This window comes from Entelurus aequoreus, linkage group LG10 (assembly GCF_033978785.1).
Source record: "Entelurus aequoreus isolate RoL-2023_Sb linkage group LG10, RoL_Eaeq_v1.1, whole genome shotgun sequence".
In the NCBI taxonomy this organism is placed as follows: Eukaryota; Metazoa; Chordata; class Actinopteri; order Syngnathiformes; family Syngnathidae; genus Entelurus; species Entelurus aequoreus.
In genome coordinates, this window is record NC_084740.1 from 72,330,350 (window position 1) to 72,348,466 (window position 18,117).

An 18,117-nucleotide genomic window follows, 5' to 3' on the forward strand; every position below is an offset into this window, starting at 1 on the left:
TTTAAGTATTTTTTTAAATTATATATATCCATCCATTAATTTTTGGGGTCGCGGAGAATTTTATATATATATATATATATATATATATATATATATATATATATATATATATATATATATATATATATACAGTGTATATATATATATATATTTTTAAAATGTATTTCTTTTTTTTTTTTTTTTTTTAATAAATGTTTTTATTGAATTTGACAGGTATTACACTATACAATAGAACAGTAATCACATTTTCCTTTTTTTTTTTTTCCCCCACCCACGAACAGCAACCCAACACACACCCCATACACACACAACCCCCCCCCCCCCCCCCCACCCCCCAGGTCCTACATAAGTTAAAGGTACAGTCACAAATGGAAAATAATTAGTACATCACTTTCTTCTCAACATAGGCAGATAATAAATATACACCCAGAATAAATGTAAATAAAAAATTAAAAAAAAGGAAGCTGGTTTGTGAAAGGTGAACTTTTCATGTGTCCTATAGCGTCTTTAATTTAGCTATGTAGTCAACCACACCACCCCAAACAGAATAAAACTTCCCAGGTGCCCCCCTAAGATTAAACTTTATTTTCTCCAGATCTAAATAAATCATAAGGTCTTTAAGCCATAAGGAGGCTTTGGGGCAAAATGGTGACTTCCACTCCAGCAAAATTCTCCTACGTGCTAATAAGGATGCAAAGGCGATACTATCCTTAAATTTTCTCCTTATTTGGGGATCTGATACCGTCCCAAAAATAGCCATTTCTGCACATGGTGTCAGGTTTAAATCCAATGCCTTAGCAAGGTGTTTGAAAATAGTTGTCCAATAGTCCAGCAAATGGGGACAAGACCAAAACATGTGCGTCATGTTTGCAGGTGACATGTGACATCTGTTACAAGTATCCGAAATATTGGGGTATATTTTGGAGAGTTTGGAATTAGTAAAATAAATACGGTGGACAACCTTAAATTGTATTAAATTAAGCCTTGAACAGGATGTACTGTTGTTAATTCGGGTTAAGGCAGAATCCCAATCTCCATATTTCTTTTTTTTTAAATAAAAAAAAACATTTAAACAAAAAAAAAATAAAATAAAAAAAAATAAAAAAAATAAATTGATTAAAAAAAAAAATATATATATATATATATATATATATATATATATATATATATATATATATATATATATATATATATATATATATATATATATATATATATATATATATATATATATATATATATATATAATTTTTTGGGGGTATTTTGTTTTTGGTATTTTTTGTTTAGTTTTTAAATTTTTTTTTAAATAAAAAAACATTTAAACAAAAAAAACAAAACAAAACAAAAACAAATAAAAATAAATAAATAAATAAAAATAAAATAAAATACATATATATATATATATATATATATATATATATATATATATATATATATATATATATATATATATATATATATATATATATATATATATATATATATATATATATATATATATATATATATATATATATATATATATATATATATATATATATATATATATATATAATTCCCTGCGACCCTGAAAGGGACAAGCGGTAGAAAATGAATGGATGGATATATATAATTGAAATAAATATTTAAAACATTTTTTTTATCCATTAAGAATTGTTACAAAATAAATAAATAATTAAATAAATAACAAAAAAATAAATACATTTAAAAAAAAAAATATATATATATATATATATATATATATATATGTATATATATATATATCTACACACACACACTTTTTTAAGCGTTTAAAAAAAAATGTAATCGATTAAAAATGTTTACAAATAAGAACTGCGATTTATTCAAAACATTATTTTTTTTATTTGACAAAGTCCCTTTCTGAATGTCCATTTGCCTGTACTTTATATACAATTTTTAAAAAAAGCGTGCTGTATTATATTCATACTGCATAATACTTGGTGCCTTCATGTCTTAGCAGAAGATCATTTGGTTAGAAGTGTATTCATTTAAATGTCACTGAGCTGTTCTATTCAGCAGCCACTGGCCCACAACTGCGTATGACGCACACACACACACACACACACACACACACACACACACACACACACACACACACACACACACACACACACACACACACACACACACACACACACACACACACACACACACACACACACAAAAGGACAGTCTGCTGGGTTTGTCTGTCTGGTTTGTCCATGCATGAAGTACACACAGTAAGTCTCATAGCGTCAAAGGAGTTTATTACAGCAATGGCCTTGTGGAGGGAGCTGCTACACACACACACACACACACACACACACACACACACACACACACACACACACACACACACACACACACACACACACACACACACACACACACACACACACACACACACACACACACACACACACACACACACACACACACACACACACACACTCCATAATGGTGCAGTGGCAGCCTAAGGGGCATCCCAGTGTTTGATGAAGTGAGACAAGATTATTTTGGCCCGGCCATCAATCATCTGCTCTTCCTCCTCTTAGAAGGGTGGTGTTCATCATGAACAACTTGCAACATCTGACTTTCTTTGTGTCCTCCGACGTGACAAACGTGGGAAGACAGGTGTCATGTCGAGTCATGCAATAGTAAACAACACCAACTCTGTCACCAAGGACATAATGACTTCATTCGTCATGATTTACGAATCGTCAAGTTTTACACCGTCTTACTTTGCTTCAAACTTCTTAGCGCAGGTTCCTAAAAACAGCACTCCTAAGTCCTCTGCAGTGGACAATTGTGTTTTGCATCAGCTGGCTATTATTTCCAAGAAATGTCTGACAAAATGAATACTAAAGTCGTTTCTTGTGACTAATGTTTTTGCTGAAGGTCCCTAAAAAACTGCACTCTTTGTAACATAGTTCATATTTAATGGACATTTTTGCAGCACATTCCTAAAAACAGCACTCCTTGTACTGTAGATCTGCGACTGGCATTTTTGTTGTCGGTCCTTAAAAATAGCTCCGCGCTCTCTCTGTAAAGAAGACCTTTGACCGCCATGTCTGCAGCCGAATCCTAAAAACAGCACTCCTTGTCACATAGAAGGTCTTTGACTAGCATTTATGCAGCAGATTCCTAAAAACGGCACTCTATGTTGCATAGAAGACCTTTGACAGGCATTTTTGCAGCTGATTCCTAAAAACAGCATGCCTTGTCACATAGAAGACCTTTGACTAGCATTTTTGCAGCCCATTCTTAAAAACAGCATTCCTTGTAACATAGAAGACCTTTGACAGCCATGTTTGCAGTCGATCCCTAAAAACAGAATTCCTTGTAACATAGAAGACCTTTGACAGCCATGTTTGCAGACGATCCCTAAAAACAGCATTCCTTGTAACATAGAAGACCTTTGACAGCCATGTTTGCAGCAGATTCCTAAAAACAGCATTCCTTGTAACATAGAAGACCTTTGACAGCCATGTTTGCAGCAGATTCCTAAAAACAGCATTCCTCGTAACATAGAAGACCTTTGACAGCCATGTTTGCAGCCGATTCCTAAAAACAGCATTCCTTGTAACATAGAAGACCTTTGACAGCCATGTTTGCAGCCGATTCCTAAAAACAGCATTCCTTGTAACATAGAAGACCTTTGACAGCCATGTTTGCAGCAGATTCCTAAAAACAGCATGCCTTGTCACATAGAAGACCTTTGACTAGCATTTTTGCAGCCCATTCCTAAAAACAGCATTCCTTGTAACATAGAAGACCTTTGACAGCCATGTTTGCAGCCGATTCCTAAAAACAGCATTCCTTGTAACATAGAAGACCTTTGACAGCCATTTTTGCAGCCGATCCCTAAAAACAGCATTCCTTGTAACATAGAAGACCTTTGACAGCCATGTTTGCAGCCGATTCCTAAAAACAGCATTCCTCGTAACATAGAAGACCTTTGACAGCCATGTTTGCAGACGATTCTTAAAAACAGCATGCCTTGTCACATAGAAGACCTTTGACTAGCATTTTTGCAGCCCATTCCTAAAAACAGCATTCCTTGTAACATAGAAGACCTTTGACAGCCATGTTTGCAGCCGATTCCTAAAAACAGCATTCCTTGTAACATAGAAGACCTTTGACAGCCATGTTTGCAGCCGATCCCTAAAAACAGCATTCCTTGTAACATAGAAGACCTTTGACAGCCATGTTTGCAGCCGATTCCTAAAAACAACATTCCTTGTAACATAGAAGACCTTTGACGGCCATGTTTGCAGCCGATTCCTAAAAACAGCATTCCTTGTAACATAGAACACCTTTGACGGCCATGTTTGCAGCCGATTCCTAAAAACAGCATTCCTTGTAACATGGAAGACCTTTGACAGCCATGTTTGCAGCCGATTCCTAAAAACAGCATTCCTCGTAACATAGAAGACCTTTGACAGCCATGTTTGCAGCCGATTCCTAAAAACAGCATTCCTTGTAACATAGAAGACCTTTGACAGCCATGTTTGCAGCCGATTCCTAAAAACAGCATTCCTTGTAACATAGAAGACCTTTGACAGCCATTTTTGCAGCCGATCCCTAAAAACAGCATTCCTCGTAACATAGAAGACCTTTGACAGCCATGTTTGCAGCCGATTCTTAAAAACAGCATGCCTTGTCACATAGAAGACCTTTGACTAGCATTTTTGCAGCCCATTCCTAAAAACAGCATTCCTTGTAACATAGAAGACCTTTGACAGCCATGTTTGCAGCAGATTCCTAAAAACAGCATTCCTCGTAACATAGAAGACCTTTGACAGCCATGTTTGCAGCCGATTCCTAAAAACAACATTCCTTGTAACATAGAAGACCTTTGACAGCCATGTTTGCAGCCGATTCCTAAAAACAACATTCCTCGTAACATAGAACACCTTTGACAGCCATGTTTGCAGCCGATTCCTAAAAACAGCATTCCTTGTAACATAGAAGACCTTTGACAGCCATTTTTGCAGCCGATCCCTAAAAACAGCATTCCTCGTAACATAGAAGACCTTTGACAGCCATGTTTGCAGCCGATTCTTAAAAACAGCATGCCTTGTCACATAGAAGACCTTTGACTAGCATTTTTGCAGCCCATTCCTAAAAACAGCATTCCTTGTAACATAGAAGACCTTTGACAGCCATGTTTGCAGCAGATTCCTAAAAACAGCATTCCTCGTAACATAGAAGACCTTTGACAGCCATGTTTGCAGCCGATTCCTAAAAACAACATTCCTTGTAACATAGAAGACCTTTGACAGCCATGTTTGCAGCCGATTCCTAAAAACAACATTCCTTGTAACATAGAAGACCTTTGACGGCCATGTTTGCAGCCGATTCCTAAAAACAGCATTCCTTGTAACATAGAACACCTTTGACAGCCATGTTTGCAGCCGATTCCTAAAAACAGCATTCCTTGTAACATAGAACACCTTTGACAGCCATGTTTGCAGCCGATTCCTAAAAACAGCATTCCTTGTAACATGGAAGACCTTTGACAGCCATGTTTGCAGCCGATTCCTAAAAACAGCATTCCTTGTAACATAGAAGACCTTTGACAGCCATGTTTGCAGCCGATCCCTAAAAACAGCATTCCTTGTAACATAGAAGACCTTTGACTAGCATTTTTGTAGCCCATTCCTAAAAACAGCATTCCTTGTAACATAGAAGACCTTTGACAGCCATGTTTGCAGCCGATCCCTAAAAACAGCATTCCTTGTAACATAGAAGACCTTTGACAGCCATGTTTGCAGCCGATTCCTAAAAACAACATTCCTTGTAACATAGAAGACCTTTGACAGCCATGTTTGCAGCCGATCCCTAAAAACAGCATTCCTTGTAACATAGAAGACCTTTGACAGCCATGTTTGCAGCCGATTCCTAAAAACAGCATTCCTCGTAACATAGAAGACCTTTGACAGCCATGTTTGCAGCCGATCCCTAAAAACAGCATTCCTTGTAACATAGAAGACCTTTGACAGCCATGTTTGCAGCAGATTCCTAAAAACAGCATTCCTTGTAACATAGAAGACCTTTGACAGCCATGTTTGCAGCCCATTCCTAAAAACAGCATTCCTTGTAACATAGAAGACCTTTGACAGCCATGTTTGCAGCAGATTCCTAAAAACAGCATTCCTCGTAACATAGAAGACCTTTGACAGCCATGTTTGCAGCCGATTCCTAAAAACAACATTCCTTGTAACATAGAAGACCTTTGACAGCCATGTTTGCAGCCGATTCCTAAAAACAACATTCCTTGTAACATAGAAGACCTTTGACGGCCATGTTTGCAGCCGATTCCTAAAAACAGCATTCCTTGTAACATAGAACACCTTTGACAGCCATGTTTGCAGCCGATTCCTAAAAACAGCATTCCTTGTAACATAGAACACCTTTGACAGCCATGTTTGCAGCCGATTCCTAAAAACAGCATTCCTTGTAACATGGAAGACCTTTGACGGCCATGTTTGCAGCCGATTCCTAAAAACAGCATTCCTTGTAACATAGAAGACCTTTGACAGCCATGTTTGCAGCCGATTCCTAAAAACAGCATTCCTTGTAACATAGAAGACCTTTGACAGCCATGTTTGCAGCCGATCCCTAAAAACAGCATTCCTTGTAACATAGAAGACCTTTGACTAGCATTTTTGTAGCCCATTCCTAAAAACAGCATTCCTTGTAACATAGAAGACCTTTGACAGCCATGTTTGCAGCCGATCCCTAAAAACAGCATTCCTTGTAACATAGAAGACCTTTGACAGCCATGTTTGCAGCCGATTCCTAAAAACAACATTCCTTGTAACATAGAAGACCTTTGACAGCCATGTTTGCAGCCGATCCCTAAAAACAGCATTCCTTGTAACATAGAAGACCTTTGACAGCCATGTTTGCAGCCGATTCCTAAAAACAGCATTCCTCGTAACATAGAAGACCTTTGACAGCCATGTTTGCAGCCGATCCCTAAAAACAGCATTCCTTGTAACATAGAAGACCTTTGACAGCCATGTTTGCAGCAGATTCCTAAAAACAGCATTCCTTGTAACATAGAAGACCTTTGACAGCCATGTTTGCAGCCCATTCCTAAAAACAGCATTCCTTGTAACATAGAAGACCTTTGACAGCCATGTTTGCAGCCGATTCCTAAAAACAGCATTCCTTGTAACATAGAAGACCTTTGACAGCCATGTTTGCAGCCGATTCCTAAAAACAGCATTCCTTGTAACATAGAAGACCTTTGACAGCCATGTTTGCAGCCGATTCCTAAAAACAGCATTCCTCGTAACATAGAAGACCTTTGACAGCCATGTTTGCAGCAGATTCCTAAAAACAGCATTCCTTGTAACATAGAAGACCTTTGACAGCCATGTTTGCAGCCGATTCCTAAAAACAGCATTCCTTGTAACATAGAAGACCTTTGACAGCCATGTTTGCAGCCGATTCCTAAAAACAGCATTCCTTGTAACATAGAAGACCTTTGACAGCCATGTTTGCAGCCGATCCCTAAAAACAGCATTCCTTGTAACATAGAAGACCTTTGACAGCCATGTTTGCAGCCGATTCCTAAAAACAGCATTCCTTATAACTTAGAAGACCTTTGACGGACATTTTTGCATCCGATTCCTAAAAACAGCATTCCTTGTCTCATAGAAGACTTTTGACTAGCATTTTTGTAGCAGATTCCTAAAAACAGCATTCCTTGTCACATACTGTAGATCTGTGACTAATGTTTTTGCTGAAGGTCCCTAAAAACAGCACTCTTCGTAACATTGAATATCTTTGAATAGCATTTATGCAACGTATTCCTAAAAAACGCACTACTTGTCAAAAAGAAGACCTTTGACAGCCATGTTTGCAGCCGATTCCTAAAAACAGCATTCCTTGTAACATACAAGACCTTTGATAGACATTTTTGCAGCCAATTCCTAAAAACAGCATTCCTTGTCTCATAGAAGACTTTTGACTAGCATTTTTGTAGCAGATTCCTAAAAACAGCATTCCTTGTCTCATACTGTAGATCTGTGACTAATGTTTTTGCTGAAGGTCCCTAAAAACAGCATTCCTTGTCTCATAGAAGACTTTTGACTAGCATTTTTGTGGCAGATTCCTAAAAACAGCATTCCTTGTCTCATACTGTAGATTTGTGACTAATGTTTTTGCTGAAGGTCCCGAAAAACAGCATTCATTGTCTCATAGAAGACTTTTGACTAGCATTTGTGTAGCAGATTCCTAAAAACAGCATTCCTTGTCACATACTGTAGATCTGTGACTAATGTTTTCGCTGAAGGTCCCTAAAAACAGCATTCCTTGTCACATACTGTAGATCTGTGACTAATGTTTTCGCTGAAGGTCCCTAAAAACAGCACTCTTTGTAACATTGAATATCTTTGACTAGCATTTATGCAACAGATTCCTAAAAAACGCACTACTTGTCACAAAAAAGACTTTTGACAGCCATTTTTGCAGCACATTCCTAAAAACAGCACTCCTTGTCACATAGAAGATTTTTGACTAGCATTTTTGCTGAAGGTCCCTAAAAACAGCACTCTTTGTAACATAGTACATCGTTGACAAGCATTTTTGTGGAAGTTTCCTAAAAACAGCACTCCTTGTCACATAGAATATCTTTGACTAGCATTTATGCCACATATTCCTAATAACAGCACCACTTGTCACAAAGAAGACCTTTGACAGCCGTTTTTGCAGCAGATTCTAAAAAACAGCACTCCTTGTACTGTAAATCTACGACTAGTGTTTTTGTTGTAGGTCCTTAAAAATAGCATTGCGCTCCTGCTATAAAGAAGACCTTTGACTGCCATTTTTGCAGCACATTCCTAAAAACAGCACTCCTTGTCACATAGAAGATCTTTGACTAGCATTTTTGCTAAAGGTCCCTAAAACAGCACTCTTTGTAACATAGGACACCTTTGACAAGCATTTTTGCGGAAGATTACTAAAAACAGCACTCCTTGTCACATAGAATATCTTTGACTAGCATGTATGCAACTGATTCCTAAAAACAGAACTCCTTGCACTGTATATCTGCGACTAGTATTTTTGTTGTAATTCCTTAAAAATAGCATTGCGCTCCTGCGGTAAAGAAGACCTTTGACCGCCATTTCTGCAGACGATTCCTAAAAGTAGCACTTTGTGTCACATGGAAGATCTTTCACTAGCATTCATTCCTAAAAACAGCACTTTTTTACTGCGAACGGATTTAATGTTTTTTTCCCTCTCCAGATTCCTAAAAACAGCACTAATTTTCATGTAGAAAATCTTTGATGAGCTTTTTTTATGCAACAGATTCCTAAAAACGGCACTTTTTGTTCCATAAATGACCTTTGACGGCCTTTTTGCAGCAGATTCCTAAAAGTAGCACTCTGTGTTACATAGAAGATCTTTGACTAGCATTTATTCTTAAAAACAGCACTTTTTTTGAGAACATATTTAATAATATTTTTTTCCCCTCCAGATTCCTAAAAACAGCACTACTTTTCATGTAGAAAATCTTTGATGAGCTTTTTTTATGCAACAGATTCCTAAAAACGGCACTTTTTGTTCCATAGAAGACCTTTGACTGCCTTTTTGCAGCAGATTCCTAAAAGTAGCACTCTGTGTTACATGGAAGATCTTTGACTAGCATTTATTCTTAAAAACAGCACTTTTTATTGAGAACATATTTAATAATATTTTTTTCCCCCTCCAGATTCCTAAAAACAGCACTACTTTTCATGTAGAAAATCTTTGATGAGCTTTTTTTATGCAACAGATTCCTAAAAACGGCACTTTTTGTTCGATAAAAGACCTTTGACGGCCTTTTTGCAGCAGATTCCTAAAAGTAGCACTCTGTGTTACATAGAAGATCTTTGACTGGCATTTATTCTTAAAAACAGCACTTTTTATTGAGAACATATTTAATAATATTTTTTTCCCCCCTCCAGATTCCTAAAAACAGCACTACTTTTCATGTAGAAAATCTTTGATGAGGTTTTTTTATGCAACAGATTCCTAAAAACGGCACTTTTTGTTCCATAAATGACCTTTGACGGCCTTTTTGCAGCAGATTCCTAAAAGTAGCACTCTGTGTTACATAGAAGATCTTTGACTAGCATTTATTCTTAAAAACAGCACTTTTTTTTGAGAACATATTTAATAATATTTTTTTCCCCCCTCCAGATTCCTAAAAACAGCACTAATTTTCATGTAGAAAATCTTTGATGAGCTTTTTTTATGCAACAGAGTCCTAAAAACGGCACTTTTTGTTCCATAAATGACCTTTGACGGCCTTTTTGCAGCAGATTCCTAAAAGTAGCACTCTGTGTTACATAGAAGATCTTTGACTAGCATTTATTCTTAAAATCAGCACTTTTTTTTGAGAACATATTTAATAATATTTTTTTTCCCCCTCCAGATTCCTAAACACAGCACTAATTTTCATGTAGAAAATCTTTGATGAGGTTTTTTTATGCAACAGATTCCTAAAAACGGCACCTTTTTGTTCCATAAATGACCTTTGACGGCCTTTTTGCAGCAGATTCCTAAAAGTAGCACTCTGTGTTACATAGAAGATCTTTGACTAGCATTTATTCTTAAAAACAGCACTTTTTATTGAGAACATATTTAATAATATTTTTTTCCCCCTACAGATTCCTAAAAACAGCACTACTTTTCATGTAGAACATCTTTGATTAGGTTTTTTTATGCAACAGATTCCTAAAAACTGCACTTTTTGTTCCATAAATGACCTTTGACGGCCTTTTTGCAGCAGATTCCTAAAAGTAGCACTCTGTGTTACATAGAAGATCTTTGACTAGCATGTATTCCTAAAAACAGCACTTTTTAGTGAGAACATATTTAATAATATTTTTTCCCCCCTAGAGATTCCTAAAAACAGCACTACTTTTCATGTGGAACATCTTTGATTAGGTTTTTTTTTATGCAACAGATTCCTAAAAACTGCACTTTTTGTTGCAAAGAGGACCCTTCACAGCCTTTTTGCAACATATTCCTAAAAACAGCGCTCCTTGTACTGTAGATCTGTGATTAGTATTTATGTTGTAGGTAGAGATGTCTGATAATGGCTTTTTTGCCGATAACCGATATTCCGATATTGTCCAACTCTTAATTACCGATTCCGATATCAACCGATACCGATATATACAGTCGTGGATTTAACACTTCCAAAATAAATCAACTCAAGTTATGGAAAAAATATGCCTCAAAACAGCAGCTTGGAATTTGGGACATGCTCTCCCTGAGAGAGCATGAGGAGTTTGAGGTGGGCGGGGTTGAGGTGGGGGGGGGGGGATAGGAGGTAGCGGGGGGTGTATATTGTAGCGTCTCGGAAGAGTTAGTGCTGCAAGGGGTTCTGGGTATTTGTTCTGTTGTGTTTATGTTGTGTTACGGTGTGGATGTTCTCCCGAAATGTGTTTGTCATTCTTGTTTGGTGTGGGTTCACAGTGTGGCGCATATTTGTAACAGTGTTAAAGTTGTTTATACGGCTACCCTCAGTGTGACCTGTATGGCTGTTGACCAAGTATGGATTGCATTAATTTGTGATGAGAACAGCCGGTAGATATTATGTGACTGGGCCGGCATGCAAAGGAAATGCCTTTAAGGTTTATTGGCGCTCTGTACCTCTACCCTACGTCCGTGTACACAGCGGCGTTTTAAAACGTCATACATTTTACTTTTAGAAACCGATACCGATAATTATGGAACCGATGCCGATAATTTCCGATATTACATTTTAAAGCATTTATCGATATTATTGATTTTTCATACTTAAAATTTATAGAAACTGATTTTATTACACTGAATTTTTTATTTGGCTGAATTTTAAACACTGAACTTTTAAAAACTGAAATGTTTTAACTGAATTAACACCCTCAGTGTGACCTGTATGGCTGTTGACCAAGTATGGCTTGCATTCACTTGTGTGTGCGAAAAGCCGTAGATATTATGTGACTGGGCCGGCACGCAAAGGCAGTGCCTTTAAGGTTTATTGGAGCTCTGTACTTTCAAAAAGTCATACATTTTACTTTTTGAAACTGATACCGATAATTTCCGATATTAAATTTTTAAGCATTTATCGACATCTCTAGTTGTAGGTCCTAAAAAATAGCACTTTTTATTGAGAAAATATTTAATAATGTTTTTTTTTTTGCTACAGATTCCTAAAAAAACATCTCTTTGTCATATACTATAGACCTGTGACTAATGTTTTTGCTGTAGGTCCCAATAAATAGCACAGTGCTCCTGCTGTGAAGAAGACTTTTGACGGCCATTTTGTTGCCGATTCCTAAAAATAGCACTACTTTTTTATTTGTGAAGTGAATTATATTTATATAGCGCTTTTCTCAAGCGACTCAAAGCGCTTTACATAGTGAAACCCAATATCTAAGTTACATTTTTAAACCAGTGTGGGTGGCACTGGAAGCAGGTGGGTAAAAGCGTCTTGCCCAAAGACACAACGGCCGTGACTAGGATGGCGGAAGCGGGGATCGAACTTGCGACCCTCAAGTTGCTGGCACGGCCGCTCTACCAACCGAGCTATAAACAAAGCCCCTATATCAGGGGTCACCAACCTTTTTGAGACCAAGAGCTACTTCTTGGGTACTGATTAATGCGAAGGGCTACCAGTTTGATACACACTTAAATAAATTGCCAGAAATAGCCAATTTGCTCAATTTACCTTTAACTCTGTTATTATTAATAATTAATGATATTTACACTTAATTGAACGGTTTAAAAGAGGAGAAAACACGAAAAAAATGACAATTAAATTTTGAAACATAGTTTGTCTCCAATTTCGACTCTTTGAAATTCAAAATTCAACCGAAAAAAAGAAGATAAAAACTAGCTAATTCGAATCTTTTTGAAAAAATAAAAAAAATAATTTATGGAACATCATTAGTAATTTTTCCTGATTAAGATTAATTTTAGAATTTTGATGACATGTTTTAAATAGGTTAAAATCCAATCTGCACTTTGTTAGAATATATAACAAATTGGAAGAAGCTATATTTCTAACAAAGACAAATCATTATTTCTTCTAGATTTTTCAGAACAAAAATTTTAAAACAAATTCAAAAGACTTTGAAATAAGATTTAAATTTGATTCTACAGATTTTCTAGATTTGCCAGAATAATTTTTTTGAATTTTAATCATAATAAGTTTGAAGAAATATTTCACAAATATTCTTTGTCAAAAAAACAGAAGTAAAATGAAGAATTAAATTAAAATATATTTATTATTCTTTACAATAGAAAAAATAAATGTACTTGAACATTGAATTGTCAGGAAAGAAGAGGAAGGAATTTAAAAGGTAAAAAGGTATATGTGTTTAAAAATCCTAAAATCATTTTTAAGGTTGTATTTTTTCTCTAAAATTGTCTTTCTGAAAGTTATAAAAAGCAAAGTAAAAAAATTAATGAATTTATTTAAACAAGTGAAGACCAAGTCTTTAAAATATTTTCTTGGATTTTCAAATTCTATTTGAGTTTTGTCTCTCTTAGAATTAAAAATGTCGAGCAAAGCGAGACTAGCTTGCTAGTAAATAAATACAATTTAAAAAATAGAGGCAGCTCACTGGTAAGTGCTGCTATTTGAGCTATTTTTAGAACAGGCCAGCGGGCTACTCATCTGGTCCTTACGGGCTACCTGGTGCCCGCGGGCACCGCGTTGGTGACCCCTGCCCTATATGTTCTATATTTAGAACATCTTTGCCCAGCGGTTTTGCTGTTTTGACAATAACGACTGTATTGTCTGCTTATTGTCCCTAATGTACTCTTCCTCGTCACGCCCCCTGCATCGTTTGCTGCTCCTGACTTTCCTTAGACGCCTTATTAGCGCGAGGGCTTCCTCCGACGGCGCAGAGTTTAATATTGCGAGCCGCCGTCTTCTTTTCACTGTCGCGCGTAATTAAAGTGGATGCTGCGCCTCAGTGGAGCGCCGAGTGACACCTCGTAACAGGAAGTGTTGTTTTGGTTTCAGCTTGTCTGCTTCTCAATGTTTTGACTTTCACGCTCCCGCTGTAAACATTCAACGAAGCAAAGAGACTTTTCGATTCGATGGATTACATTTAGGCTTAATTCTTTGTTTTGGACAATTATTCACTTCCGTTGTTGTGCACCATTCCATAAAAATGCAATAACTGACAACTAAAATGCTGTAATTTACCACAGAAATGTTGTATTTTGTCAGCAAAATGATCTATTTGCACAGAAAAGTAGTATTTGTTTTAATTAGAGGCCTACTGAAAGCCACTACTACCGACCACGCAGTCTGATAGTTTATATATCAATGATGAAATCTTAACATTGCAACACTTGCCAATACGGCCGGGTTAACTTATAAAGTGCAATTTTAAATTTCCCGCTAAACTTCCGGTTGAAAACGTCTGTATGATGACGTATGCGCGTGACGTAGCCAGTGAAACAGAAGTATCGGTACCCCATTGAATACAATACAAAATAGCTCTGTTTTCATCTCATAATTCCACAGTATTCTGGACATCTGTGTTGGTGAATCTTTTGCAATTTGTTTAATGAACAATGGAGGCTGCAAAGAAGAAAGCTGTAGGTGGGATCGGTGTATTAGCGGCTGGCTGCAGCAACACCACCAGGAGGACTTTGAGTCGGATAGCAGACGCGCTATCGATGATCGGGTGAAGTCCTTCGTCGCTCCGTCGATCGCTGGAACGCAGGTGAGCACGGGTGTTGATGAGCAGATGAGGGCTGGCTGGCGTAGGTGGATAGCTAATGTTTTTAGCATAGTTCTGTGAGGTCCCGTAGCTAAGTTAGCTTCAATGGCGTCGTTAGCAACAGCATTGTTAAGCTTCGGCAGGCTGGAAAGCATTAACCGTGTAGTTACATGTCCATGGTTTAATAGTATTGTTGATCTTCTGTCTATCCTTCCAGTCAGGGGTTTATTTCTTTTGTTTCTATCTGCAGTTAAGCCAGATGCTATCACGTTAGCTCCGTAGCTAAAGTGCTTCGCCGATGTATTGTCGCGGAGATAAAAGTCACTGTGAATGTCCATTTCGCGTTCTCGACTCTCATTTTCAAGAGGATATAGTATCCGAGGTGGTTTAAAATACAAATCCGTGATCCACAATAGAAAAAGGAAAAAGTGTGGAATCCAATGAGCCCTTGTACCTAAGTTACGGTCAGAGCGAAAAAAGATATGTCCTGCACTGCACTCTAGTCCTTCACTCTCACGTTCCTCATCCACGAATCTTTCATCCTCGCTCAAATTAATGGGGTAATCGTCGCTTTCTTGGTCCGAATCGCTCTCGCTGCGGGTGTAAACAACGGGGAAATGTGAGGAGCCTTTCAACCTGCGACGTCGTACAGGCAAGGCTTTTTTTTATCAGCGAGCAAAAGTTGCGAACTTTATCGTCGATTTTCTCTACTAAATCCTTTCAGCAAAAATATGGCAATATCGCGAAATGATCAAGTATGACACATAGAATGGATCTGCTATCCCCGTTTAAATTTTAAAAAATCATTTCAGTAGGCCTTTAAATGCTAAAAAACATATTTACTCAGAAAAAAGGCTAGATTGGTATCAAAAAATGCGATAGTTTTGTCCCAACTGGGTAATTTCTCATATAAAGGCAATATTTTGCCACTAAAATCCTTACAAAAGTGCAACATTCCATAAAAAAAACACATTGTCTGTATTTTGCCAAACAAACCTTGAGATTTTGTCAAAAATACAATTTATTTGGCCTGTAAAGTCAGTTTTTCTAGGAAAATACTGAAAATTGGTATCTGAAAATGCTATATTTTGATCAAGGACATTATAGGTTTTTGTTCTAAGATAATAATTTCCCATGCAAAGGTAATATTTTGCCACTTAAAACGCTACAAAAGTGCAACATTCCATAGAAATGCAATAATTAGTTACACAATGTCTGTAATTTGTCAATAAACCCAAATATTTTGTCATTTAATATTTGAAATGGTTTTTTTTTAGCATCAAAAGCATGAATTTTCCCCCAACAGTAAATGCAATAGTTTACTTACAACAATAGAAAGGTGAAAGATTCCATAAAAATGCAATAATTACCAACAAAAATGCTAAAATTTGCCATAAAAAAGTTGTAATTGTTGGAATGTACTAGTTAAACATAACAATTTAGAGTGGCATTCCGCAGGGATGTGTTTTAAGCCCGTTGGTTTTTAATAAAGATATGACTTATGCGGTATTGTCCTTACTTCCTGTCCAGGTCAACATGCCCGAGCTGGCCTTACTGCGCTTCGTGGTCCTGGATGACGACTACATCGGCGACGACTTCATCGGCCAGTACACCGTGGCGTTCGAGTGCCTTCAGTCGGGCTACCGCAACGTGCCCCTGCTGGGCCTGATGGGGGAGCCCTTGGCCCACGCCAGCCTCTTTGTCCACGTGGCCGTCACCAACAGGCGGGGGGGCGGCAAGGCCCACCGCCGCGGTCTGTCGGTGAGGAGGGTGGGGCGGCGCGGGCGGGAGTACGTCACGCTGAGGCACACGGGCATCAAGATGGTGGACGAGGCCTTCAAGCTGGCCAGTGTGCCCCTGAAGGAGGTGATGGACCTGAGGGAGGAAGCTCAGGTGAGATACCTACCACATTTATCCTCGGACTTACTTTAGGCAAAGTCTAAATAATACATTTGCAAATAATTGCTTCCTCGACCCAAACCATAAATGCATGAATTGTATTTACAGTTATGAGAAACTGCCAAAGAAGTCGCTATCATACACTTTGGTACATTTTTACCTTGCTATATTCTTTTATTTCTAGTAAATTATGTATTAATATTAGGGCCGCCATTAAATGACCTGAGAACAGATGAATTTCGAATAGTTCTATTTTGTGCATGTTTATTATTATATTATTAATTATGTGAATCATAATTGGGACAATTATGATTATGATGACACCCGGAAATTTGTACTGGAGCCTGTTGGTGAAAAGTGCTCCTAACCATCACCAGTCAAACTGTCATTACGTACGTCACTTTTGATCTGTGCTTCTCAATTGTTTTCTGACCCCCCCACACACACCATTATTTTCTATAATAATAATAATAATAATTAGAGATGATATTATCGGCCGATAAATGCTTTAAAATGTAATGTCGTAAATTATCGGTATCGTTTTTATTTTTTTAATTTTTTTTAATTTTTTATTAAATCAACATAAAAAACACAAGATACACTTACAATTAGTGCACCAACCCAAAAAACCTCCCTCCCCCATTTACACTCATTCACACAAAAGGGTTGTTTCTTTCTGGTATTAATATTCTGGTTCCTACATTATATATCAATATATATCAATACAGTCTGCAAGGGATACAGTCCGTAAGCACACATGATTGTGCGTGCTGCTGGTCCACTAATAGTACTAACCTTTAACACTTAATTTGACTCATTTTCATTAATTACTAGTTTCTATGTAACTGTTTTTATATTGTTTTACTTTCTTTTTTATTCAAGAAAATGTTTTTAATTTATTATCTTATTTTATTTTATTAATTTTTAAAAAAAGGACCTTATCTTCACCATACCTGGTTGTCCAAATTAGGCATAATAATGTGTTAATTCCACGACTGTATATATAGCGGTATCGGTTGATATCGGTATCGGTAATTAAAGAGTTGGACAATATCGGAATATCGGATATCGGCAAAAAAACATTATCGGACATCCCTAATAATAATAATAATAATAATGAAAATAATAATAATATACTTTAAAATGATCCATATATAATGCAAATATATTTAACACATATAATGGATGGATATTGAGGCATTGATTATGAACACAAATAAATGAAGTAAAAAATCTCTTCAGGACATGTGACATGCTGTGAAAACAAAAGGTATGGAATAAAATAAGTAATAAAAGCATGTAGGAGGATTGTTATCAAGCATCTATAAATAGCAGAAGCTTTAGACGCCAACACCTTGACGCCATTCACCCACCTCTTTTAACACACACACATTTACAGTATATGTAATGAAAAAAATGTTTCAAAGCAGTCACACGCACACACACACACCCACACACGCACACACACCCACGCACACACCTATTGTCTCGG

At 36.9% G+C, this 18,117-nt stretch overlaps 1 protein-coding gene across 1 annotated transcript in view; it reads left to right on the top strand.

Moving 5' to 3' along the window:
* The window catches only part of plcl1 (phospholipase C like 1), a 176,161-nt gene that overhangs the window by 136,983 nt on the left and 21,061 nt on the right, over positions 1-18,117 (top strand). Inside the window, exon 8 of the mRNA XM_062061619.1 lies at positions 16,257-16,619. Coding sequence (XP_061917603.1) covers positions 16,257-16,619 — 363 coding nt within the window. The remainder of the gene's footprint in view (positions 1-16,256; positions 16,620-18,117) is intronic.